This window comes from Oncorhynchus gorbuscha, linkage group LG01 (genome assembly GCF_021184085.1).
Source record: "Oncorhynchus gorbuscha isolate QuinsamMale2020 ecotype Even-year linkage group LG01, OgorEven_v1.0, whole genome shotgun sequence".
Taxonomy (NCBI): Eukaryota; Metazoa; Chordata; class Actinopteri; order Salmoniformes; family Salmonidae; genus Oncorhynchus; species Oncorhynchus gorbuscha.
The window spans coordinates 23,814,445-23,839,908 of NC_060173.1; the positions used below are offsets into that span (position 1 = coordinate 23,814,445).

Here is a 25,464-nt window from a genome sequence, read left to right on the forward strand (position 1 = left end):
TTAAGCCTTGAGACATGGATTGTGTACGTGTGCCATTCAGAGGGTGAATGGGCAAGACAAGATTGAAGTGACTTTGAATGGAGTATGGCAGTTGGTGCCAGGTGCACCGGTTTGATTGTGTCAAGAACTGCAACGCTGCTGGGTTTTTCATGCACAACATTTTCCTATGTGTATCAAGGACATCCAGCCAACTTGACCCAACTGTGGGAAGCATTGGCTAGGGTCAAAGAACATTTCACTTGCCACAAAGCACATTCCACCAAACAGTTTTACAGTATTTGAAAAAAATGTGAGCTCTCGTTAAAGATCAAGCTTTGTCGTCCATTCCAGTACCCATGTCCATCCCTACACACACACACTCATAAACATTAGCCTTACTGAGGATGCTAACCTTCAGGAGGCTTTCTAACAAGACGGAAGAGACAAAAAGGAAGAGAATATAAAGAATGATAAAGAGAGGATGAGCAAAAAAGTGTGACTGAAATTTGCATAGAAGACCACAGAGAAAAGACTCTCCTCTGTTGGCTTTTCGTCCATCACCAATGTAATCTGCCACAGATGATGAGATGGAGTGTTAGTGGTGAAATTCACTGAGGACTTTAGAATTCAACAGAAATCTCTGGGCCTCCCGGGTGGCGCAGTGCCACCAGAGACTCTGGGTTTGCGCCCAGGCTCTGTCGTAACCGGACACGACCGGGAGGTCAGTGAGGCGAGCGCCGTACTGGTTAGGGAGGGATTGGCCGGTAGGGATATCCTTGTCTCATCGCCCACCAGCGACTCCTGTGGTGGGCCGGGCGCAATGCATGCTAACCAAGGTTGCCAGGTGCACGGTGTTTCCTCCGACACATTGGTGCGGCTGGCTTCCGGGTTGGATGCGCTCTGTGTTAAGAAGCAGTGCGGATTGGTTGGGTTGTGTATCGGAGGACGCATGACTTTCAACCTTAGTCTCTCCCGAGCCCATATGGGAGTTGTAGCGATGAGACAAGATAGTAGCTACTAACAATTGGATAACACGAAATTGTGGAGAAAAAAGGGGGGTAAAATGTAAAAATATATATATAAAAAAAATAGAAATATTTTTACCTTTTCGCTGTTGCTGACATACAAGTTGTCCTGACTCCCTGAATTGGGGCTATCTAGGGTCCTGAAATGACAAAGCTCATCACAGTGAACATTAACAACATCTGGCCAACATATGTACTGAACTGCTGACCTTTGGGAGGAAGGAATTCTGACAGAAGCTTGAAGCGTACATGACATGCAGCTTCACACCATAGACATACTCACTGTGGAGTATCACATGAAAGGGGGGCCTCCTGTGACTCTTCCTGGCCCCCTGCTTTGCTGCAGGGGATAAACAGACAAGTGTTGGGATGCTAACCCGATGCTAACACGGACAAGCTGCGAGCAGTCTGCTGCACGCTATACTGTTTACTGGCTGTGGTCAAACCTGGGTGTGGAGGCTATAAATATTTGTCCAAGGAAGCCTTATTACTCATTCAAGCGGATTTATACACCCTTATGAGACACATTGGACCTTGTGGTGTCGACACGGCATCAGTTATGCCACATTTACCATGCTACGGGCGAGATGAAGCATGAAAACTCTCCTAGATATGGACCTCATTTCAGGAAGTAGGTCTACACCATAGCAAAAACAAAAGTTGACTAAAGTAAGAATTGGGGAAATTCAGGTAGTTCCGTTCCTGTTTGGTTCCTAGCGAAAACACCCCAGCGAAAACACCATGTTGTTCTGGAAGAAATTTGGAAATTGTCCCACAGGTTTAAACAAAGCCTGTTGTTTCAAGGATTATAGAACATTATTATCTCTAGTTCAGCTCACCTCTCTGGTTCAGGTTGGTCCAGCTCTGGCCCCCTTTTTGGATCGCATGCTGACTGGACTGAAGGGCTGGGTGTGGGCGAAGACACTTCAGTAGCTCCATAGTGCATCTCCAGCTTCACAATGAAGCAGAGGACCAAACGCGAAAGAACATTTAGTAAAGTACAACCGCCAAAAATGACAGTTTACCTTTTTTGTGTCAGTGTTGTCACAATTTAGTAGATTAAGGGTAACGAGCAGTAAAGATAGTGCTTGTCATAATTCAAAACAGACAACCATCAAAAGTGTCACTGCAAAGTGATGTTGAATGTTATCAACCTAATTTGACGAAGTGACAGTGACTCAACACCTCGTTCAAAAATGTGTAACTAGCTGTTTTATTGGTTGGAGGACATCTGAAGGCTTCGAGTTTTTCTGAGGACATTCATAGAAATATAATCTGTTCTGTGATCAGAGGGCCTCGACCCGTTCTAGTCAATATATTTCTATGAATGATGTTTAGTAGTTATGACAAGTCATCTTGTACCTCGTCTGGGCTTTTCCCTGCTACTTCCTCGTCTCCGGCTAGAGCGTGCCTCGCCGACTCCATGGCAACCAGGGTGGTTGTCATTGACATCACGGAGAGGGAGCTGTCGCTGTTACTCTCGTCACTCTCGCAGTCTTGGGTTCTCTCTGGAATGGAATATGAAAGTTATTTTTATCAGGCAGATATTTATGTAGCCCAGAGAGAGAGTTCAGAGTTGGCCATTCTATTATTGGAGCCCACTGCCAGATATGAGGCTTTGACATTCAAATTTTTTAAATATTTACCTCAAGAAGATTTCTATCTGCTCTTACAAATCACTACTAACATTCACAAGGTCACTCAGCATTGTTTGTAGTGTTACTTCTTTGATCTTGAACAAACAAACAAACTACAGTATGATAAGAGTGTTTCTCGCCTAAAAAAATAACATGGTAATAGCACATTGTTTTAGAGAGAGAACATGGTTTCTCAAACCTTTCTTCCCTTGCATTGAACTCCTGTCCTGGACCTTCTTGTAGCGCAGCAGCGACTGCCTCAACTCCTCAATTTTACGATCCTACAGGGGCAGAGGGGTCACAAAGATCAAACTTGACAAAACTAACCATCTAAGAATCATGATGGAGGGCGGTGGGGTCAACTGTAGTTTACTGTACCTTCTCCTCATTGGCTGCCATCAGTGATTCCACTGCTTTTTTCATTCTCTGCACTTCCACATCTGAAGGGTAAAGAAATAGATTTTTGCTAGAGAATATACAGCTGGGTCAACTCCGGGTAAAGGTATGTCTGGGGTCCTCTGACTAACTCATCCATAGTGATCTATGGTACAACAGTACATTATTTAGAGAGCTGTCAATATACATTAGTATCCAACAGCACTACCTAAACAGTCAGGGAGACCTCCTGGGGGACATTTTGACTCCCTATCCATGTAGTCTTAACTACTTCCTAGCCTCACAGTGAAATAAGTACCACATCTAACAGTTGAGGGAACCTTGAGGTGAAGGATTTGGACTTAGTTTTACCCACCAAGTCAATGCGCTTTTCTATAGCTGTCACAATAAAGACACGAAGATGACAAGGATGATGGACTGACGATGAGGGTTAGCAGACAGCACGCTGGGTGTTGATGGAGAGAGCAAGTGGTGAGAGGAGAGAAGAGTAAGGAAAGGGTGAGAAGGAGAGGTCTGTGGTTGAAGGAGGTGTTGGTTGAAGGAGAAAGCAGGAAGATGGGAGAACAGACTGAACAGTGAGCGAGCGGGCGGGCATCTATACCATAACAGATGAGAGGAAGGGATGTTTTGAAATGTAGACGGTCTATCATCGTATATATTTATAAATCCCTAGGACAGTCTTAAAGGCACAATCAATAAATTTGATTTACATTGTAATCAATATGTTGTGTAGAGAGCTTTTGGGAAATCACAATACCAAAGAAGAGCAGGTGAATAAATTTGAACAACATATTTCTTGTTGTGTATAGGTTGTGTTTTACAAGTTTACATTTCAACTTCATCTAATTGCCATGGAGGACAGAGAACAGAATGCACCTTTAAGATATTTAAGTCAACTAACTTTACCATTCTTACAGTACATAAAGGCAAAAAACCTTTCTGCAATACAAACCACTGATATCTTTTCATTCACTTATTTGAGTTCTAAAATATCGGTGGCTGTACTGATAAAATGATTTCACAGAGTATATACACAGTATTAAGTAGCTTTCCAATGGGTTATGGACAAGCAAAGTTCAGATGGGCCATTCATGCCCATACATGCAAACAGGGGACAGATGAGCAAGAGCAAATAATAATAAATACAAGAATTGATAAAACGCATAACCTTACGTTTCTCTTTCAGCCTCAATTTAAGAGTTTCATCTGGGTGAGAGACTAAACAGGACACAGAATTACTGGCTTCAGTTTCTGACAACTTCAGTTTCATCAAGACTGTATTCTTTTAAATCATGTTGATTGGTTACAAAGTATGACAAACTGCAATATCAGAGACATAATATATTATAAGCATAATAATAAGACAAATGCTCATACATGCTTATAACACGTTATAACGCATTATACCTGTCTGCTTTCAGTAAAGTGTAACCAAAATGTTATCTTTGCTTAATGGAACATGTGTCACAGATCTTCATTGGATAGACCTTTTAGTGTAGAACTAGGCCTAATCTGTATCCGGGAAACCAGCCCATTGAGTAAAGACACAGATAGAAAGTCAACTGCGGCCCATGATGTCACCTCTGTCTCCACTGTCCATTCCAACCGGTGTGATGCCTCTGAACCCAGTCTCGTCGTGTAACCTCCTCAGCTCTCCGTCCCTTCCCTCCAGATGCCTCCTCAGCATTGCCAGCTCCTCCTGCTCAACACACAACAGTTAGTCAGCGACATCCTCACAAAAAACACTGGTTGCATTCCAGGCCAACTACATTGCAGACGTACTGCCGCATCGCATCAACAAATGGTTGTATGCCACGTCATCGACTGCGCAGTTGAGCAAGAGAATGGTTGTGTTCCCCTGCTTTGACGTTGCATTGCATCAACCAATGGTTGTGTGCCATGTCATCGACTGTGCCGTCAGTCACCAGATTGCTATAGCATAGGTATTTTATATCAGCTAACCACATATCCAGGGCTTGTCAATTCTGGCATGCATCAGCAACACCTGGGCAGAGGAACACACCCAATAACTATGGTGTGGTTAACCGATATGTTAACCACTTATCCAGGTGTTGTGAGATCTGGCAGGCTTCTGCAATGTAGTCAGCCAGGAACATGGCCACTGACTTAACACCCCCTTTCCCACCTCTGTCCTTACCAAACACCCACCTTCACAAACAAACCACAACACAAACAATCAGATGCTGACTTGACAGGCAGAGACAATGATACACACACACCCAGAACAGGTGTGACTAATGGAGGAGGTGGGGATGTGGGGGTCAGTGCGGGGGTCTGGGGTGGTTGATGTCTCATCAAGTGTTGGAGGAGCCATTTTACATGACAGCGTCATAATAGCCTGTTCGCAGACCTGTTTGTGCTGTCTTGATAATCCATTGACCACAGGTGTTGGCAAAACAACATAAACAGATCTTGGACCAGCTTAGTGTCAAAATGTCATGGGACAGAACATCAAGCATGAATGATTTCAAAACAAAAACAGAGAAAGTACATTTCATCCATAAGAAAGAGGGGAAAAATGAAAGGAATTGCAAAACAGACTTCTAAAAGAGGTCACAAAACACCAAAATGAAGACATACCTGTGGTTTACATTAAATATGCTATATGCTTAAATTAGGGTCTTGTGGATGTCGCCACATCCACAAGGATGTTTACATTTGTATGTATAAGTGCTTAGCTTTTTGCACCTGCACCAGAAAAACACATCAATTTTACCATTTGGATCATTGAATTGTTTTTAATGATAAGTCAGTTGAGTTGATCTTTTTCTACTAACACACCTTTAATTTTGGCTAGAAATATGTAAAAACCAAAAAAAACTGAACACACATAACCCCATATCAGATGGCAACAAGCAGAAACCCTGGGAGAAGCCAACCTTCAGGGCCTGCAGTTTGTTTTCCTTCCTCTGTTTCTCATACTGCATCTGGCCCACTTTGATTTTCAGGCTAGAAAGCTTGGCCATTAATGACTAGTAGCGGTAGAGAAAGAGGTAAGCCAAGGAAAGAGAGAGAAAAGAGAGATGTTATAAAAGAAAGAGAGCAAAAGGGGGAGGAGAAGAGGATACTCAAGATTTGAAAAATATTCAAAGAAGGAAGAGAGGATATACAGTGTCTTGCGAAAGTATTCGTCCCCCTTGAACTTTGCGACCTTTTGCCACATTTCAGGCTTCAAACATAAAGATATAAAACTGTATTTTTTGTGAAGAATCAACAACAAGTGGGACACAATCATGAAGTGGAACAACATTTATTGGATACTTCAAACTTTTATAACAAATCAAAAACTCAGCCCAGTCAAAACTGTTCGCTGCTCTGGCCCCCCAATGGTGGAACAAACTCCCTCACGACGCCAGGACAGCGGAGTCAATCACCACCTTCCGGAGACACCTGAAACCCCACCTCTTTAAGGAATACCTAGGATAGGATAAGTAATCCTTCTCACCCCCCCCCCTTTAAGATTTAGATGCACTATTGTAAAGTGACTGCTCTACTGGATGTCATAAGGTGAATGCACCAATTTGTAAGTCGCTCTGGATAAGAGAGTCTGCTAAATGACTTAAATGTAAATGTAAAAACTGAAAAATTGGGCGTGCAAAATTATTCAGCCCCTTTACTTTCAGTGCAGCAAACTTTCTCCAGAAGTTCAGTGAGGATCTCTGAATGATCCAATGTTGACCTAAATGACTAATGATGATAAATACAATCCACCTGTGTGTAATCAAGTCTCCGTATAAATGCACCTGCACTGTGATAGTCTCAGAGGTCCATTAAAAACGCAGAGCATCATGAAGAACAAGGAACACACCAGGCAGGTCCGAGATACTGTTGTGAAGAAGTTTAAAGCCGGATTTGGATACAAAAAGATTTCCCAAGCTTTAAACATCCCAAGGAGCACTGTGCAAGCGATAATATTGAAATGGAAGGAGTATCAGACCACTGCAAATCTACCAAGACCTGGCCGTCCCTCTAAACTTTCAGCACATACAAAGAGAAGACTGATCAGAGATGCAGCCAAGAGGCCCATGATCACTCTGGATGAACTGCAGAGATCTACAGCTGAGGTGGGAGACTCTGTCCATAGGACAACAATCAGTCGTATATTGCACAAATCTGGCCTTTATGGAAGAGTGGCAAGAAGAAAGCCATTTCTTAAAGATATCCATAAAAAGTGTTGTTTAAAGTTTGCCACAAGCCACCTGGGAGACACACCAAACATGTGGAAGAAGGTGCTCTGGTCAGATGAAACCAAAATGGAACTTTTTGGCAACAATGCAAAACGTTATGTTTGGCGTAAAAGCAACACAGCTCATCACCCTGAACACACCATCCCCACTGTCAAACATGGTGGTGTCAGCATCATGGTTTGGGCCTGCTTTTCTTCAGCAGGGACAGGGAAGATGGTTAAAATTGATGGGAAGATGGATGGAGCCAAATACAGGACCATTCTGGAAGAAAAACCTGATGGAGTCTGCAAAAGACCTGAGACTGGGACAGAGATTTGTCTTCCAACAAGACAATGATCCAAAACATAAAGCAAAATCTACAATGGAATGGTTCAAAAATAAACATATCCAGGTGTTAGAATGGCCAAGTCCAGACCTGAATCCAATCGAGAATCTGTGGAAAGAACTGAAAACTGCTGTTCACAAATGCTCTCCATCCAACCTCACTGAGCTCGAGCTGTTTTGCAAGGAGGAATGGGAAAAATTTCAGTCTCTCGATGTGAAAAACTGATCGAGACATACCCCAAGCGACTTACAGCTGTAATCACAGCAAAAGGTGGCGCTACAAAGTATTAACTTAAGGGGGCTGAATAATTTTGCACTGCCAATTTTTCAGTTTTGGATTTGTTAAAAAAGTTTGAAATATCCAATAAATGTCGTTCCACTTCATGATTGTGTCCCTCTTGTTGTTGATTCTTCACAAAAAAACACAGTTTTATATCTTTATGTTTGAAGCCTGAAATGTGGCAAAAGGTCGCAAAGTTCAAGGGGGCCGAATACTTTCGCAAGGCACTGTAAGTGTAAAGAAGAAATGGGCTAGATTTCTTTTAGCAGAATTAATAATTCATATCTTACATATTGCAGTGCAGGTAGGCCTACTCCACAGGACCACATGATAACTCACCTTAGTGGATTTCAGTTTCTTCTCATACTGTACTCTTTCACTCTCCATCTCAGTCACTCTGTACCTCAGTTCATTCATCTCCAGAACCATGTCCTGATAGGGGAGAGAAAGACAGCATGGCCCACAGTGTACTGGGGAAGGAGGGAAGCTGCATACAACATGCTTGTTCAATCAGAGAATTTCTCAGAAATAAAAAGAGTCCTAGAACAGTCACCCCGATGGCTTGATAAACCATATGGTAAGATTGCTTGTTCCTCATGCGCTACTTAAGATACGTCAAAACATGGCCATGGTTTTCATTTTATCAAATAAATATTTTGAATCCTGAAGAAGGCAGCTTAGCTGTCGGGCTTATTAGACTTATCACATCGGAGCGATTCGAGTGAACAGCTTTGCTTTTTCTTATCAAAAGAAGCCTATACAGAGAATTTTCTCCCACATACTCCAAGGCCAACTACTGATCCCCACGGAGACCATATCATGTGACGAGGGACTAGTTTCCAGGCACAGTAGAAATCCCAGAGCTGTTCTGCTTTGCTCTGAACTGCCGTGTAAACAAGATATGAACAACCTTTTAGGTCTTTGTTGGTAACCATACAACCAGAGTTAAGCGAAATCTTCACATTTCCCCATTATCAAAACCCTAATGCCAGACATTTGAGTGAGAGCAACTCATGCATATCTTCAAACAAGGCACAGTGCCCCTGGCCATGGTAACTGGCATTCTCTTGGCAGTGAACAGTGTCTTTACTTGCCCCAACACACTGCGGCTTTGAACACATGATGATATAAGCCTCCCCTCCCCACACAGTTTTCGGGCAGCAAGAAAGTGTGTGTGTGTGTGTGTGTGTGTGTGTGTGTAAGAGCGCGAGGGTGAGGAAAAAGACTGCAAAGAGGATGAATCCTAAAGCAGAGGCCTCCCATGCCATACCTCATTGTCGCTGAAGTCAAAGTGCAGTCTGTCCTTCTCAAATGAGTTCAGCTTCAGGTTGGACACCTCGGCCATCAGGTCTTGTTTCTGAGTCTCTAGAGCCGTTCTGCACAGGAGTTCCTGCGAAACCACAAAACACACACACACACACACACACACACACACACACACACACACACACACACACACACACACACACACACACACACACACACACACACACACACACACACACACACACACACACACACACACACACACACACACACACACAGTTCGCCTTGCTTGGTTTTGCTGTTCAGCAGTGGTGACAATAATATAACTTCAGAGCCCCGTGTTCAGGGGCCGTTCTCCTCCAAACTGACCTGTTGCAGCATATCCTCAGTGGCGTTCAGTTTCTCCCGGTGCTCATCCAGACACATGTCCAAGTCCCTTATCTTCTCCCCCTGCGCCTCTACCTGGTCTGTCAACACACTCACCTGCACAGGAACACATGGTTAAGACTAAGTTGCTCTTATATCTGTGTAGTAAGACAGTAATTACAATATTAACAAACATTATTATGGTGCATAGTAATGGAATTGAGTTACTACACCAAGTGCATTAAAGCCTGGTCCCAGATGTGTATGTGCTGTATAGCCAATTCCTCAAATCAAATGTTAATGTGAGTGTAGCGAAATGCTTGTGCTTCTAGTTCCAACCATGCAGTAATATCTAACAAGTAATCTAACAATTTCAAAACAACTACCTTAAAAACACACAAGTATAAAGGAATTAATAAAAATATGTACATATAAATATACATGGATGAGCGATGGCTGAACGGCATAGGCCAGATGCAGTAGATGGTATAGAATACAGTATATACATATGAGATGAGCAGTGTAGGGTATGTAAACATTATATAAAGTGGCTTTGTTTAATGTGACTAGTGATACATTTATTAAATCCAATTTCTAATTATTAAAGTGGCTAGAGATTTGAGTCAGTATGTTGGCAGCAGCCACTCAATGTTAGTGATGGCTGCTTAACAGTCTCTCGGTGCCAGCTTTGATGCACCTGTACTGACCACACCTTCTGGAAGATAGTGGGGTGAACAGGCAGTAGCTTGGGTGGTTGTTATCCTTGATGATCTTTTTGGCCTTCCTGTGACATCGGGTGGTGTAGGTGTCCTGGAGGGCAGGTAGTTTGCCCCCGGTGATGCGTTGTGCAGACCTCACTACCCTCTAGAGAGCGTTATGGTTGAGGGCGGTGCAGTTGCCGTACCAGGCTGTGATACAGCCCGCCAGGATGCTCTCGATTGTGCATCTGTAAAAGTTTGTGAGTGTTTTTGGTGACAAGCAGAATTTCATCAGCCTCATGAGGTTGAAGAGGCGCTGTTGCGCCTTCTTTACCACGCTGTCTGTGTTGGTGGACCAATTCAGTTTGTCTGTGTTGGTGGACCAATTCAGTTTGTCTGTGATGTGTACGCCGAAGGAACTTAAAACTTACTACCCTCTCCACTACTGTCCCATCGATGTGGATAGGGGGGTGCTCCCTCTGCTGTTTCCTGAAGTACAAAATCATCTCCTTTGTTTTGTTGACGTTGAGTGTGAGGTTATTTTTCTGACACCACACTCCGAGGGCCCTCACCTCCTCCCTGTAGGCCGTCTCGTCATTGTTGGTAATCAAGCCTACCACTGTAGTGTCGTCCGCAAACTTGATGATTGAGTTGGAGGCGTGCGTGGCCACGCAGTCATGGGTGAACAGGGAGTACAGGAGAGGGCTCAGAACACACCCTTGTGGGGCCCCAGTGTTGAGGATCAGCGGGGTGGAGATGTTTCCTACCATCACCACCTGGGAGCATCCCGTCAGAAAGTCCAGGTCTCAAGCTTAATGAAGAGTTTGGAGAGTGCTATGGTGTTAAATGCTGAGCTGTAATCGATGAACAGCATTCTTACATAGGTATTCCTCTAGTCCAGATGGGTTAGGGCAGTGTGATTGCGATTGCGTTGTATGTGGACCTATTCGGGCAGTAAGGAAATTGAAGTGGGTCTAGGGTGTCAGGTAGGGTGGAGGTGATATGATCCTTGACTAGTCTCTCAAAGCACTTCATGATGATGGAAGTGAGTGCTACAGGGCAATAGTCGTTGAGCTCAGTTACCTTAGATTTCTTGGGTACAGGAACAATGGTGGCCCTCTTGAAGCATGTAGGAACAGCAGATTGGGATAGGGAGCGATTGACTGTGTCCGTAAACACACCAGCCAGCTGGTCTGCGCATGCTCTGAGGACGCAACTAGGGATGCTGTCTGGGCTGGCAGCCTTGCGAGGGTTAACACGTTTAAATGTTTTACTCACATTGGTGGCGGTGAAGGAGAGCCCGCAGGTTTTGGTAGCAGGTTAGGAGGTTATGGTCATGCCAAACATTTTTGTAAGTTGGCTATTGTAAGCGCAATCAGTTCTGGGACAAAGCTAAGTTCATTACAATAAAAAGGTAACTTGCTGTCAATTAATTTGGTTGTAAAGCCCTTTAAATGAGCCATTTAGGCTACCGTGGTAAGATGGCTACTAGCTATAACATGTTGTTGTGTACTGGACACTACCTGAAGCACCAGGGATTCCTTGTCACCCTCCAGCCGAGACAGTCTCTCCTGGTAGAGGTCCCCACTCATGGAGATGTGGTGACCATTGGACTGCAGGCAGGCACAGAAGACAACATGAAGAGTCAATGAAAGAGTGGCACTTGGGATTGGTCTGTGAGTGTTAACATACATCCTCCAATAGTATTTTGTGATAGACCGTTAAACATAAATGTTCATCAAGTTATGAGTAGCTGGACAGCGTGGACACAAGAGGTGGTTTTGGGGTTCTGAGATGAAGCCTCTATTACACTGGTAAAGCTTTACGACATGCTCAGTGCTTAATGTGTCAAGATCAAGTCAGATCAAGCTAAAGTTCGATGCTGTGGCACCTCTGGTACACTGGAATATGTCCTAGGGTGAACACGGCATATTGGAAGTGCCTTAAACATGGACAATTATCAGACAACAAATTGCACAAGAGTCTTTCGAGTGACAGCTTTGTGTGATTGATGTTGCATTTGCCCTTTCCTTTGCCTGCAACACCTTAAATGGTCGAAGAGACTAGTGTACACAGAATGGGTTTCAGCAGAGTTACTAGTGTACACACAGAGTGGGTTTCAGCAGAGTTACTAGTGTACACAGAGTGGGTTTCAGCAGAGTTACTAGTGTACACACAGAGTGGGTTTCAGCAGAGTTACTAGTGTACACACAGAGTGGGTTTCAGCAGAGAGTTACTAGTGTACACACAGAGTGGGTTTCAGCAGAGTTACTAGTGTACACACAGAGTGGGTTTCAGCAGAGTTACTAGTGTACACACAGTGGGTTTCAGCAGAGAGTTACTAGTGTACACACAGAGTGGGTTTCAGCAGAGAGTTACTAGTGTACACACAGAGTGGGTTTCAGCAGAGAGTTACTAGTGTACACACAGAGTGGGTTTCAGCAGAGAGTTACTAGTGTACACACAGAGTGGGTTTCAGCAGAGAGTTACTAGTGTACACACAGAGTGGGTTTCAGCAGAGAGTTACTAGTGTACACACAGAGTGGGTTTCAGCAGAGAGTTACTAGTGTACACACAGAGTGGGTTTCAGCAGAGAGTTACTAGTGTACACACAGAGTGGGTTTCAGCAGAGAGTTACTAGTGTACACACAGAGTGGGTTTCAGCAGAGAGTTACTAGTGTACACACAGAGTGGGTTTCAGCAGAGAGTTACTAGTGTACACACAGAGTGGGTTTCAGCAGAGAGTTACTAGTGTACACACAGAGTGGGTTTCAGCAGAGAGTTACTAGTGTACACACAGAGTGGGTTTCAGCAGAGAGTTACTAGTGTACACACAGAGTGGGTTTCAGCAGAGTTACTAGTGTACACACAGAGTGAGTTTCAGCAGAGAGTTACTAGTGTACACACAGAATGGGTTTCAGCAGAGAGTTACTAGTGTACACAGAGTGGGTTTCAGCAGAGAGTTACTAGTGTACACACAGAGTGGGTTTCAGCAGAGTTACTAGTGTACACACAGAGTGAGTTTCAGCAGAGTTACTAGTGTACACACAGAGTGGGTTTCAGCAGAGAGTTACTAGTGTACACACAGAGTGGGTTTCAGCAGAGAGTTACTAGTGTACACACAGAGTGGGTTTCAGCAGAGAGTTACTAGTGTACACACAGAGTGGGTTTCAGCAGAGTTACTAGTGTACACACAGAGTGAGTTTCAGCAGAGAGTTACTAGTGTACACACAGAATGGGTTTCAGCAGAGAGTTACTAGTGTACACAGAGTGGGTTTCAGCAGAGAGTTACTAGTGTACACACAGAGTGGGTTTCAGAAGAGAGTTACTAGTGTACACACAGCCTCTGGCATTTCCCGTGGCCCAAATCCTAGATCCCAGTGGTCTCTGCAGCAAGCAGTTGGTTCCCACCACATCAGTGGGTTGTTTCTCACAGCGGTCTGTCACAAAACCTGGCTTTTATCTCATTGACTACAGCATACTCTAAGAGTTCAGGGAGCTGTTTGCTTTGTCAACTCCAAGGACCTGTTCGTGGACATTGGAGAATCAAATTAGAGGTTCTTGTAACATTCAAAGCGAGGACAGGCTGTACAACATTAAAACCTATTCAGTCTGTCTACAAACAGGCTCTCAAAGTGCTTGATAGGAAGCCCAATAGCCATCATCATTGTCACATCCTTAGAAAAAATGAGCTCTTGAGTTGGGAAAATCTTGTGCAATACACCGACGCATGTCTTGTATTCAAGATCCTTAATGGCCTGGCTCTCCCTCCACTCAATATTTTTGTTAAACAGAAAACCCAGACATATGGCAGCAGATCCACAAGGTCTGCCATGAGAGGTGACTGTATAGTTCCCCTAAGGAAAAGCACCTTTAGTAAATCAGCATTCTCTGTGAGAGCTTCCCATGTCTGGAATACACTGCCATCAGACACACATAACTGCACCACATATCACACTTTCACAAAATGCTTGAAGACATGGCTAAAGGTCAATCAGATTTGTGAACATGGTCCCTAGCTGTGTGTTGCCGCTTTCCATGTTTTCTGTTGCTTGTGAGGTGTGGAAACACTTTGTTGCTTTTATGAATTTTGTCTTGCTGCTTTTTGTTCTGTGTTGCTCTGTCTGTATGCTACGTCTTGCTTGTCCTATGTTGCTCTGTCTGTATGCTATGTCTTGCTTGTCCTATGTTGCTATGTCTTGCTTGTTCTATGGTGCTATTGTCTATATTGTAATTGTTTTTAATAACCTGCCCAGGGACTGCGGTTGAAAAGTAGCCGGCACTTTTACGGAAACGTTGATTAATGTGCACTGTCCCTGTAAAAAAAATATATAAAAAAAAAAAAAAAAACTGCGAACAAGATGACCAGAGGGGCTTCACATTGTTAGTTTGAACTCAGTGTTCCAGAAACATTCCTGCTGTAAAACAGCTACAAAACAGAATGGAACGGAGCGCACACGCAGAGAGCAAAATATATAGGCTTAATCATTCATATACTATTAGTCGGCACAAAGAATCAACGTTAAAACCAGCTGCCTTTGATATGGGTGTGCTGGCTGGTTGCTCTACAGCAAGATCCTCTAGCTGCCCAATGGAGCTTCAACCCCAGCCAACATTTCCCCTCGTCAATATTTAGAGGGTTTATATATTACTACTCTGCTGCTAAAACTGACCAGGAAATGTCTGTGATAATGTATCCCCTCATACCATACTTCTCCTTTAACCCTCATACTGTCACGTTCGTTATAAAAATGAAACCAAGGCGCAGCATGAGTAGAGTTCCACATGTTTTAAATAAAACCGAAACTCAGCAAAACAAAATAAACAAGCACAAACGAAACGTGAAGCTTTACGAATAGTGCAGACAAGCAACTAAACATAGAACAAGATCCCACAAACACCAAAGGGAAATGGCTACCTAAATATGATCCCCAATCAGAGACAACAATAAACAGCTGTCTCTGGTTGGGAACCATATCAGGCCAACATAGAATTACAAAAACCCTAGACAATACAAAAACCCTAGACAATATAAAACTAGTGTACCCACCCTAGTCACACCCTGACTTAACCAAAATATAAAATAAAACATATCTCAGGTCAGGGCGTGACATATACCATACTTCTCTTCTAAACAGCAGTAGAGCTCTTCAACATACCATCCCAGATTCCCCACCAGATGAGTCTCAGACTTGTTGTTTTTGTAGTGACACACGAGGGAATAACACGAGGGACACAACAACAACAGATGTCCCCTCACACCGTAAATCACCACAACAACAGATGTCCCCTTTGTGGATCTAACCTTATCACACCGTAATTCACCACAACAACAGATGTCCCCTTTGTGGATCTAACCTTATCACACCGTTAATCACCACAGCAGGCCTATATTTACACATTCCGTGACATGTCTGGACAAACACCAGCCGTAACACGACACCGCTGTGGAGACTAATGTGATGAGGGATGTCATTGGAGCTGAACATGAACTTTAAATTAATGCAACAATTGTCTCCCATGTCGGTTTATAGTACATCTGACATTCTCCTAGTCCTCTCATCACAGATTTGTGTGTCTTTCCCAAGTCACTAGATGTGACAAAGGATTTCATACACATGGCTTTGAGAAGGTTCTAGATAAAGTTAGTTTTAGCACCAGCGAAACCAGGAAGACTTTGCAGTCCCTACACTGAGATACAGCACATTCAACCACAGAGATTTATCATCAACATCATGGGTGGATGCATCTGAAACAGCACCCTATTCCTTATATAGTGCACTACTTTTGACTGGTCTCACCATCAGGTGTCCCTGCTGCAGCCAGTCCACCAGGCTGTCTGCGGTGGCGTCAGGGATCTGGCAGCGCAGGCCCTCCCTCTCCTCTGTGTCCATTAGCTCCAGCACGCCCCGGAGGTCCTCCAGCAGGTTCAGCGCCCGCAGGCTGCCCATGAAGGGAGAGGTGGGCGACTGGCAGTCAAACAGCCCGTTAGAGTAGTCCATAGCCTTGGAGCCTGGGGACACACACACACACTCTCAATTAAACAGTTTCCATACTTTAAAGATGGAGAAAGATTCTCTATTTGCAGTTAGCCTCCCCATGAAAGAAGTTCAGTCATTTATAAGGTCTATTAACTGGTACAATTTCATCAAATGACCTTGTTGTATTTTAGCCTAAGAAAGAGGACATTCTGTTTAATGTATAACAGGTTCACAACAGCCCTGCATTTCTAGAGTAGAGCGAAAATAACTCTCGGTTATACCATTACGTCACTGCTCCTCATTACAGGAACTAGCCGACACGACAAGTGAGGAAATCTAGCTAATTTACACACGAGACACTACAGGGAAACACAGCTACAGGCAGAGAAAGAGTGGGATAGCAAAAGAGAGACAGAAAGAGAGAACAAGAGAGAGCGAAAGAGCTTGAATGAGGACGGAAAGGCTAGAGTTACTTGGGAAACGTAGACATGTGATTGGACAGTTAACTGAAATGTCAGGCCTATAATTAACCCAATGCATAAAATAAGATTAGCCTTAAAGCTAGTCTATGCTGACTCTGTGCATTAACATTACTGTACTAATACAGCCATACTGAAGTACTGAGATGGGCTTCACATTTATCCCCATCAGCTACAGTACTACATTTAACTGCCACATGTTGAATTCCTCTATCAAACCACAATGGGAAATGTCCACTTCTTGAATATTTTTTTTTAGTTCCTGCCTGAAAACATGATCATCAAAAACAGTTAAAATTAGCGATAGCGACATGAGGGGATAGTACTTGCTCAAACTAGCCTGAGTGTGATCTGGTATTCACAGTTAATTAGCCAGTCTAAAAATGTTCTTCTGCCTCTTGAAATGTGTGTTGCAGAGCTACACTGGTTGGGCCAGGTATGACCACTAATCCTTCAGTGAGTATTGAGAAAGGCATATTGTCCTGGAAATTCATTTCTGTATGCATCAAGTGTCTCAGAGGCAGAGTGCTGCTCTAGGATCAGCTCTCCGCCCCCGTCCGTATAATCTTATTCATTATGATCCAAAAGGCAAAACTGATCCCGAATCAGCACTCCTACTCAGACTCTTTGTTAACACAGTCCCAGGTCTAACTATCCAACTCCGATAGTGTTGCGCCAGTGAATGTGATGCTGAGAGATCAGTCGTTGTTCTTCAGCATGCCAACGCAGCAGTGACAGAGATTCTTACCTGCTATTATCCCATCCATCTGCTCCAAGGCTGCTGCCAACATGTCACTGGCATCAGACATCATCTTCAACACTCAGTGGGCACCCTGGGAGAAAGAAACGGGACAAGGAACCATTAAGCTATATGTAATTAAGGACTAGGTGTTTTTCCTGACCCACTAGAGGGTTAGGTAATACATGCCACTTATTATTGACTTCTCAGGAGGTTGGTGGCACCTTAATTGGGGAGGAAGGGCTCATGGTAATGACTGGAGCGGAATCAGTGGAATGGAATCAAATACAACAAACACATGTTTCCAGGTGTTTGATGTAATTCCATTTGAGCCATTTCTTCCCTCAGCAGCCTCCACTGACTGACTTACTTTGCAGTGAGTGCATACATTCTTTGTATGGGATCCCTGTGGGATGGAACCCATGACCGTGGCATTGCTAGTGCCATGCTCTTGCCCACTGAGCCGTGGTCGGGAAAAACTGCTGGCCATAGGTATAGGCTTGTAGTTACTTAGATGTAATCTCCACATCACTAGAGCAAGAGCTTTTATGAGATTGAAGTCCCCCCAAAATTTTTAAAAAACTAACTCTATGGAGTCTGAAAAGGTAGGAAGTGAGGGGAGGACATTTCTGCTAAGAAATATGCAACACTTTATCGTCAGTCGGCTCAGTGTTTCACAGGAAAATATAATTACTGGGTTGCTGACACAAAAGCCACTCTTAGAGATTGCTAAGAACCAGAATGCGCAAGGACATAAAAAAGACATGGCTAGGTTTTGGCTATTTTTTTATTTAATTAGGCAAGACAGTTAAGAACAAATTCTTATTGACAATGATGGCCTACCAAAAGGACTCCTGCAGGGATGGGGGCTGGGATAATTTCTCACACACACACACACACACACACACACACACACACACACACACACACACACACACACACACACACACACACACACACACACACCTCAAAAAAATAAAGGGAACACTTAAACAACACAATGTAACTCCAAGTCAATCACTCTTCTGTGAAATCAAACTGTCCACTTGGAAGCAACACTGATTGACAATAAATTTCACATGCTGTTGTGCAAATGGAATAGACAACAAGTGGAAATTATAGGCAATTAGCAAGACACCCCCAATAAAGGAGTGGTTCTGCAGGTGGTGACCACAGACCACTTCTCAGTTCCTATGCTTCCTGGCTGATGTTTTGGTCACTTTTGAATGCTGGCGGTGCTTTCACTCTAGTGGTAGCATGAGACGGAGTCTACAACCCACACAAGTGGCTCAGGTAGTGCAGCTCATCCAGGATGGCACATCAATGCGAGCTGTGGCAAGAAGGTTTGCTGTGTGTCAGCGTAGTGTCCAGAGCATGGAGGCACTACCAGGAGACAGGCCAGTACATCAGGAGACGTGGAGGAGGCAGTTGGAGGGCAACAACCCAGCAGCAGGACCGCTACCTCTGCCTTTGTGCAAGGAGGAGCACTGCCAGAGCTCTGCAAAATGACCTCCAGCAGGCCACAAATGTGCATGTGTCTGCTCAAACGGTCAGAAACAGACTCCGTGAGGGTGGTATGAGGGCCCGACGTCCACACGTGGGATTTGTGCTTACAGCCCAACACCGTGCAGAACGTTTGGCATTTGCCAGAGAACACAAAGATTGGCAAATTCGCCACTGGCGCCCTGTGCTCTTCACAGATGAAAGTAGATTCACACTAAGCACGTGACAGACGTGACAGAGTCTGGAGATGCCGTGGAGAATGTTCTGCTGCCTGCAACATCCTCCAGCATGACCGGTTTGGGGGTGGGTCAGTCATGGTGTGGGGTGGCATTTCTTTGGGGGGCCGCAGACCTCCATGTGCTCGCCAGAGGTAGCCTGACTGCCATTAGGAACCGAGATGAGATCCTCAGACCCCTTGTGAGACCATATGCTGGTGCGGTTGGCCCTGGGTTCCTCCTAATGCAAGACAATGCTAGACCTCATGTGGCTGGAGTGTGTCAGCAGTTCCTGCAAGAGGAAGGCATTGATGCTATGGACAGCCCGTTCCCCAGACCTGAATCCAATTGAGCACATCTGGGACATCATGTCTCGCTCCATCCACCAACGCCACGTTGCACCACAGACTGTCCAGGAGTTGGCGGATGCTTTCGTCCAGGTCTGGGAGGAGATCCCTCAGGAGATCATCCACCACCTCATTAGGAGCATGCCCAGGCGTTGTAGGGAGGTCATACAGGCACGTGGAGGCCACACACACTACTGAGCCTAATTTTGACTTGTTTTAAGGACATTACATCAAAGTTGGATCAGCCTGTAGTGTGGTTTTCCACTTTAATTTTGAGTGTGACTCCAAATCCAGACCTCCATGGGTTGATACATTTGATTTCCATTGATAATTTGTGTGATATTGTTGTCAGCACATTCAACTATGTAGTCCTTCTGTAGCTCAGTTGGTAGAGCATGGCGCTTGTAACGCCAGGGTAGTGGGTTCGATCCCCGGGACCACCCATACGTAGAATGTATGCACACATGACTGTAAGTCGCTTTGGATAAAAGAGTCTGCTAAATGGCATATATTATTATTATTATTATATATTATTATATATAAAAAAGTATTTAATAAGAATATTTCATTCATTCAGATCTAGGATGTGTTATTTTAGTGTTCCCTTTGTTTTTTTGAGCGATATATATATATATATCACAACAAGCGAGACACCACAACACTACATACAGAGACTTAAGACAACATAGCATGGTAGCAACACCAAATGACAACATGGTAGCAACAAGAAGAATACCATTAGAACTTAAAAGGATTCCTCTGACAACAAAGCCGGTCATGAAAACACATGGTTGGGTAGAATAGTTTACACTAAGTAGACAATAACTGTTGAGACAGAAATATGTGAGTGTAGACTTAGTTAATAACGTCATGGAGGAGATGTGACAAATGGAGCATCATCATGTTAATGTAATTCATAGATCTGTATTTCACATGGACTCGTCTCCACAACACCGTAAATGTCAGTCATCATAAATAAGCTACAGTACTAGTGGCGCTGTGTGTATACAAGGGCGGCAAGACAAGGAACTGTAAATAATACAAGTATAAAGAAAATAAGTGCAGGGCATTCTGGACCAGAATCATGTTGTAAAAATGATGTTGTGCATAGTTAATGTTTCTCTTTTGGAAAATACAAATAGCCAGACATCTTTGGATTCAGTAGTATCAAACATTGGAACGACTTTTGAGCAGCCATGTCGTAAATCCAGAGCAGTCGTAAAACAAAGCCACAGCAGCAGCTCCCGACTGTACACCTCAATAAGGAGCTGTGTTGATCAGTTTGTCATTTCATAATCTATCCCCCAGAAATTAGGCCCGGCCTGCTCAAAGGCAAGGGGAATGGAATCTCTGGAGCATGAAATGAGAAAACAGCCTCTCAAATAACACATTTTTATTTTATTATACATTTAGTTGTTAAATCAGTTTGGCCAGAAAGAAAAGTGTAAGAAGTACTCTGGATTCAAATTGACTGCACATAATAACCATTAGTACTAGAGTGTTTGACAGGTGCGTAAGTTTAAGAATCATAACGCATCAAAAAAAAAAAAAAAATGAAACAGTTTTGGCTGGAGCCATTTAAGACCGTAAGATAAGGAGGATTTAGCTAAACATTAAAGTGTCCTGAGGCAACATCAAATGAACAACTTTACTCCCTACTCTGGCACAGTTTCTTTTTAAACATGCAAACATTTGAACCTGAACGCGTTTTTAATACATGTCAGCCGGTGGGGTTCAAATGACCATCCAAACGAGAAATATGATCTCCTTGTGCTTGATGTGAAATGTTGGCCAATCTTAAGCCCTTCCTGTGTTCCCTAGGTTACCCTGTCAGGCGTGGGTCATTGGACACACATTTAGAATAATAATTAAGCCATTTACCCCATTTATTGGCACAGTGAGTGAGCCACCGCTATGGACACTGGACACTTTGTTTTGGAGACCAGCGAGGGAACATCTTCTGGGCCCTAGTTTGGAGAAAAGGCCCAAAAAGCACAGCAAGGCCATTCTCTCAGTCTAGCTTCCTGATCAAAAGGATGCGCGCGCACACACGCACACACACAGAGAGAGACTCTTCATCACTAACAATACAGGCCTTTTCTATGCCAAAACTACATTCTCTGAGAATTTATGTTTTGAGCTACAATGGTCTTGCATGAGTACGACACTGCTTTACAATTTGAGTCCATAAGGTTTTGCCTGCTTCTCAGACAATCACGGTCGATTAAGGCAGCCCCCCACACCGCTCTGATTCAGAAGGGTGGGGTTAAATGCGGAAGACACATTTCAGTTGAATGCATTGTTGTAAAACTGACTAGGTATCTCCCTTTCCCTTCCCACTGACCCACTCACACAGTGCAGTATGCTCCATGGTATGGGCCAAGGTAAACTCCACTCCAGAGAGCTTTCCTTCACTGGCTGCTGACTCACTTCCTGGGGGGAGGACCCCAATGTGTTAGGGTGTAACACTGTTTTACTTTTTATGGAAACCACCCAGCCACCTACCACTGTCATTTCAGCATTCCTGTGGTCAACATCTTCCTTATGGAAAATACATGCAATGAATGCATCAGGATTTTCCCTGCTTACAGTGTTGAAAATGCTGTTGAAAATACCAACATCATACGTTCTTTTATCGTTAACAGATTGAGTCATTCATATATTCCGCAAATTGTGGTGTGTAAATTGGAGATTTTGTTGAGGTGATTTAGGCTACAGTAGCTAACAACCAAAAATCTCTGCCTTGGTTTTTGAGAGAAGGCCTGAAATTAACTTCACACTAACTTAGCGAGCTGTGTTAAGTAAATTAGTATTTAGCTGCTATTTTCAAAAGAGCACAAACATGTGTGCTCTGCTAACGCTGCCCCCCAAAAGGTCTCCATACATACTTTGGGGCTAATCAGCCATTTTAAAGTCATTAACAGGATTTCTGTTAAACACTTTCAAGAGTTGCCATTCTAACACCCTTTTATCTTTTCTCTCTCCCAGAAATGTAATTCCAGAGTTCCTGGCAAATCTTTATTTAGTAACTTTCAGAGGCAGTTGTTTTTCTAAATAGTTTGGATTTGTATCAGGCCATTGGTTGAAGTCATTTCAAAAGGTAAAAATATTCCCAAACTCATGACCAAAAATAGAACTAGCCTAATCATGTCACCAAGACAATGAACATCAGTGACACAAAACTGTCATAAAGCACAACAAAAGTCATTCGTTTTCTTTCTAAAAGTGGCAAAACGTTCAAAGCTTTGAAGGTTACAGAAAGATTGGAGGTTACAGAGAGATTGGAGGTTACAGAGAGATTGGAGGTTACAGAGAGATTGGAGGTTACAGAGAGATTGGAGGTTGAAACAGACGTGTCTCACGGCAAAAAAAAATCAGCTAAAAAAAGTATTTGATTTCATCTTTTCATTCGTTAGACAGCCACAGTAGACTGCACTTGACTCAGCACAATAAAAAAAAGACCATGAACTCTTCAAGGTCAAGGGAAATATGCTATTAGGCCCCATTCCCACTAGGAGATATGAAGGAGAGTGAGGAGCGGGGTGGTGAAAGAGAGATCTACTTTTCAGTTCAAATTACATCCTTACCTTACGTTGTCTGGCAATGCGACATTCTTGGTCCGCAGCTCAAATTTACCGTAAATATCAAAGTAACCAGTAAGCAAACTATTCAACAATGACAACCCTTTCCTCTTAAACATATTACACATAAGAAATAAGGCACATCGAAGGGCTGTTCTTAAGCACGTGCAATGCTGAGTGCCTGGACACAGCTCTTAGAGCTTTTACACCTGCATTGTTTGCTGTTTGGGGCTGTTTGGGGTTTTAGGCTGGGTTTCTGTACAGCACTTTGAGATATCAGCTGATGTACGAAGGGCTATATAAATAAATTTGATTTGATTTGATTTAGCCGAGGTATATTGGCCACATACAGTACCAAAAACCCAAAGTGCCTTATTGCTATTACAAACTGGTTACCAACGTAACTAGAATAGTAAAAATAAAATGTTGTCATACCCATGGTATACGGTCTGATATACCACAGCATTCAGCCAATCAGCATTCAGGGCTCGAACCACCCAGTTTATAATTAAGCAATAAGGCACGGAGGGGTGTGGTATATGGCCAATATTTTATTTATTTTTTATTTCACCTTTATTTAACCAGGTAGGCAAGTTGAGAACAAGTTCTCATTTACAATTGCGACCTGGCCAAGATAAAGCAAAGCAGTTCGACAGATACAACAACACAGAGTTACTCATGGAGTAAAACAAACATACAGTATAAACAAGTCTATATACAATGTGAGCAAATGAGGTGAGAAGGGAGGTAAAGGCAAAAAAGGCCATGGTGGCAAAGTAAATACAATATAGCAAGAAAAACACTGGAATGGTAGTTTTGCAATGGAAGAATGTGCAAAGTAGAAATAAAAATAATGGGGTGCAAAGGAGCAAAATAAATAAATGAATTAAATACAGTTGGGAAAGAGGTAGTTGTTTGGGCTAAATTATAGGTGGGCTATGTACAGGTGCAGTAATCTGTGAGCTGCTCTGACAGTAGGTGCTTAAAGCTAGTGAGGGAGATAAGTGTTTCCAGTTGAGGTTTTTGTAGTTCGTTCCAGTCATTGGCAGCAGAGAACTGGAAGGAGAGGCGGCCAAAGAAATAATTGGTTTTGGGGGTGACTAGAGAGATATTCCTGCTGGAGCGTGTGCTACAGGTGGGAGATGCTATGGTGACCAGCGAGCTGAGATAAGGGGGGACTTTACCTAGCAGGGTCTTGTAGATGACATGGAGCCAGTGGGTTTGGCGACAAGTATGAAGCGAGGGCCAGCCAACGAGAGCGTACAGGTCGCAATGGTGGGTAGTATATGGGGCTTTGGTGACAAAACGGATTGCACTGTGATAGACTGCATCCAAGAATTGAACCCTGTGGCACCCCCATAGAGACTGCCAGAGGTCCGGACAGGAGACCCTCCGATTTGACACACTCAACTCTATCAGAGAAGTAGTTGGTGAACAAGGCGAGGCAATCATTGTAGAAACCAAGGCTGTCGAGTCTGTCGATGAGGATGTGGTGATTGACAGAGTCGAAAGCCGTGGCCAGATGAATGAATAAGGCTGCACAGTAATGTTTCTTATCGATGGCGGTTAAGATATCGTTTCGGACCTTGAGCGTGGCTGAGGTGCACCCATGACCAGCTCTGAAACCAGATTGCATAGCAGAGAAGGTATGGTGAGATTTGAAATGGTCGGTAATCTGTTTGTTGACTTGGCTTTCGAAGACCTTAGAAAGGCATGGTAGGATAGATATAGGTCTGTAGCAGTTTGGGTCAAGAGTGTCCCTCCCTTTGAAGAGGGGGATGATAGCAGCTGCTTTCCAATCTTTGGGAATCTCAGACGACACGAAAGAGAGGTTGAACAGGCTAGTAATAGGGGTAGCAACAATTTCTGCAGATAATTTTAGAAAGAAAGGGTCCAGATTGTCTAGCCCGGCTGACTTGTAGGGGTCCAAATTTTGCAGCTCTTTCAGAACATCAGCTGAACGGATTTGGGAGAAGGTGAAATGGGGAAGGCTTGGGCGAGTTGCTGTTGGGGGTGCAGTGCTGTTGACCGGGGTAGGAGTAGCCAGGTGGAAAGCATGGCCAGCCGTAGAAAAATGCTTATTGAAATTCTCAATTATGGTGGATTTATCAGTGGTGACAGTGTTTCCTATCTTCAGCGCAGTGGGCAGCTGGGAGGAGGTGTTGTTATTCTCCATGGACTTTACAGTGTCCCAGAACTTTTTAGAGTTAGTGTTGCATGAAGCAAATTTCTGCTTGAAAATGCTAGCCTTGGCTTTTCGAACTGCCTGTGTATAATGGTTTCTAGCTTCCCTGAACAGCTGCATATCACGGGGGCTGTTCGATGCTAATGCAGAACGCCATAGGATGTTTTTGTGTTGGTTAAGGGCAGTCAGATCTGGGGAGAACCAAGGGCTATATCTGTTCCTGGTTCTAAATTTCTTGAATGGGGCATGTTTATT

At 43.7% G+C, this 25,464-nt stretch overlaps 1 protein-coding gene across 5 annotated transcripts in view; it reads right to left on the bottom strand.

Annotated features, from left to right (window-relative positions):
• The window catches only part of LOC124035026 (liprin-beta-1-like), a 53,207-nt gene that overhangs the window by 14,500 nt on the left and 13,243 nt on the right, over positions 1–25,464 (bottom strand). For 2 of the 5 annotated variants that reach the window (XM_046348438.1, XM_046348429.1), the window contains exons 2-16: positions 17,388–17,472; positions 15,981–16,192; positions 11,703–11,792; positions 9,485–9,598; positions 9,120–9,239; positions 8,189–8,281; positions 5,938–6,030; positions 4,619–4,736; positions 4,211–4,255; positions 3,020–3,081; positions 2,841–2,922; positions 2,367–2,512; positions 1,844–1,956; positions 1,288–1,344; positions 1,084–1,144 (exon numbers count right to left, since the gene is read on the bottom strand). In XM_046348438.1, coding sequence (XP_046204394.1) covers positions 1,084–1,144; positions 1,288–1,344; positions 1,844–1,956; positions 2,367–2,512; positions 2,841–2,922; positions 3,020–3,081; positions 4,211–4,255; positions 4,619–4,736; positions 5,938–6,030; positions 8,189–8,281; positions 9,120–9,239; positions 9,485–9,598; positions 11,703–11,792; positions 15,981–16,192; positions 17,388–17,451 — 1,470 coding nt within the window. In that variant the 5' untranslated portion in view covers positions 17,452–17,472. The remainder of the gene's footprint in view (positions 1–1,083; positions 1,145–1,287; positions 1,345–1,843; positions 1,957–2,366; positions 2,513–2,840; positions 2,923–3,019; positions 3,082–4,210; positions 4,256–4,618; positions 4,737–5,937; positions 6,031–8,188; positions 8,282–9,119; positions 9,240–9,484; positions 9,599–11,702; positions 11,793–15,980; positions 16,193–17,387; positions 17,473–25,464) is intronic. The other 3 variants (XM_046348454.1, XM_046348446.1, XM_046348463.1) reach the window with 3 other exon arrangements.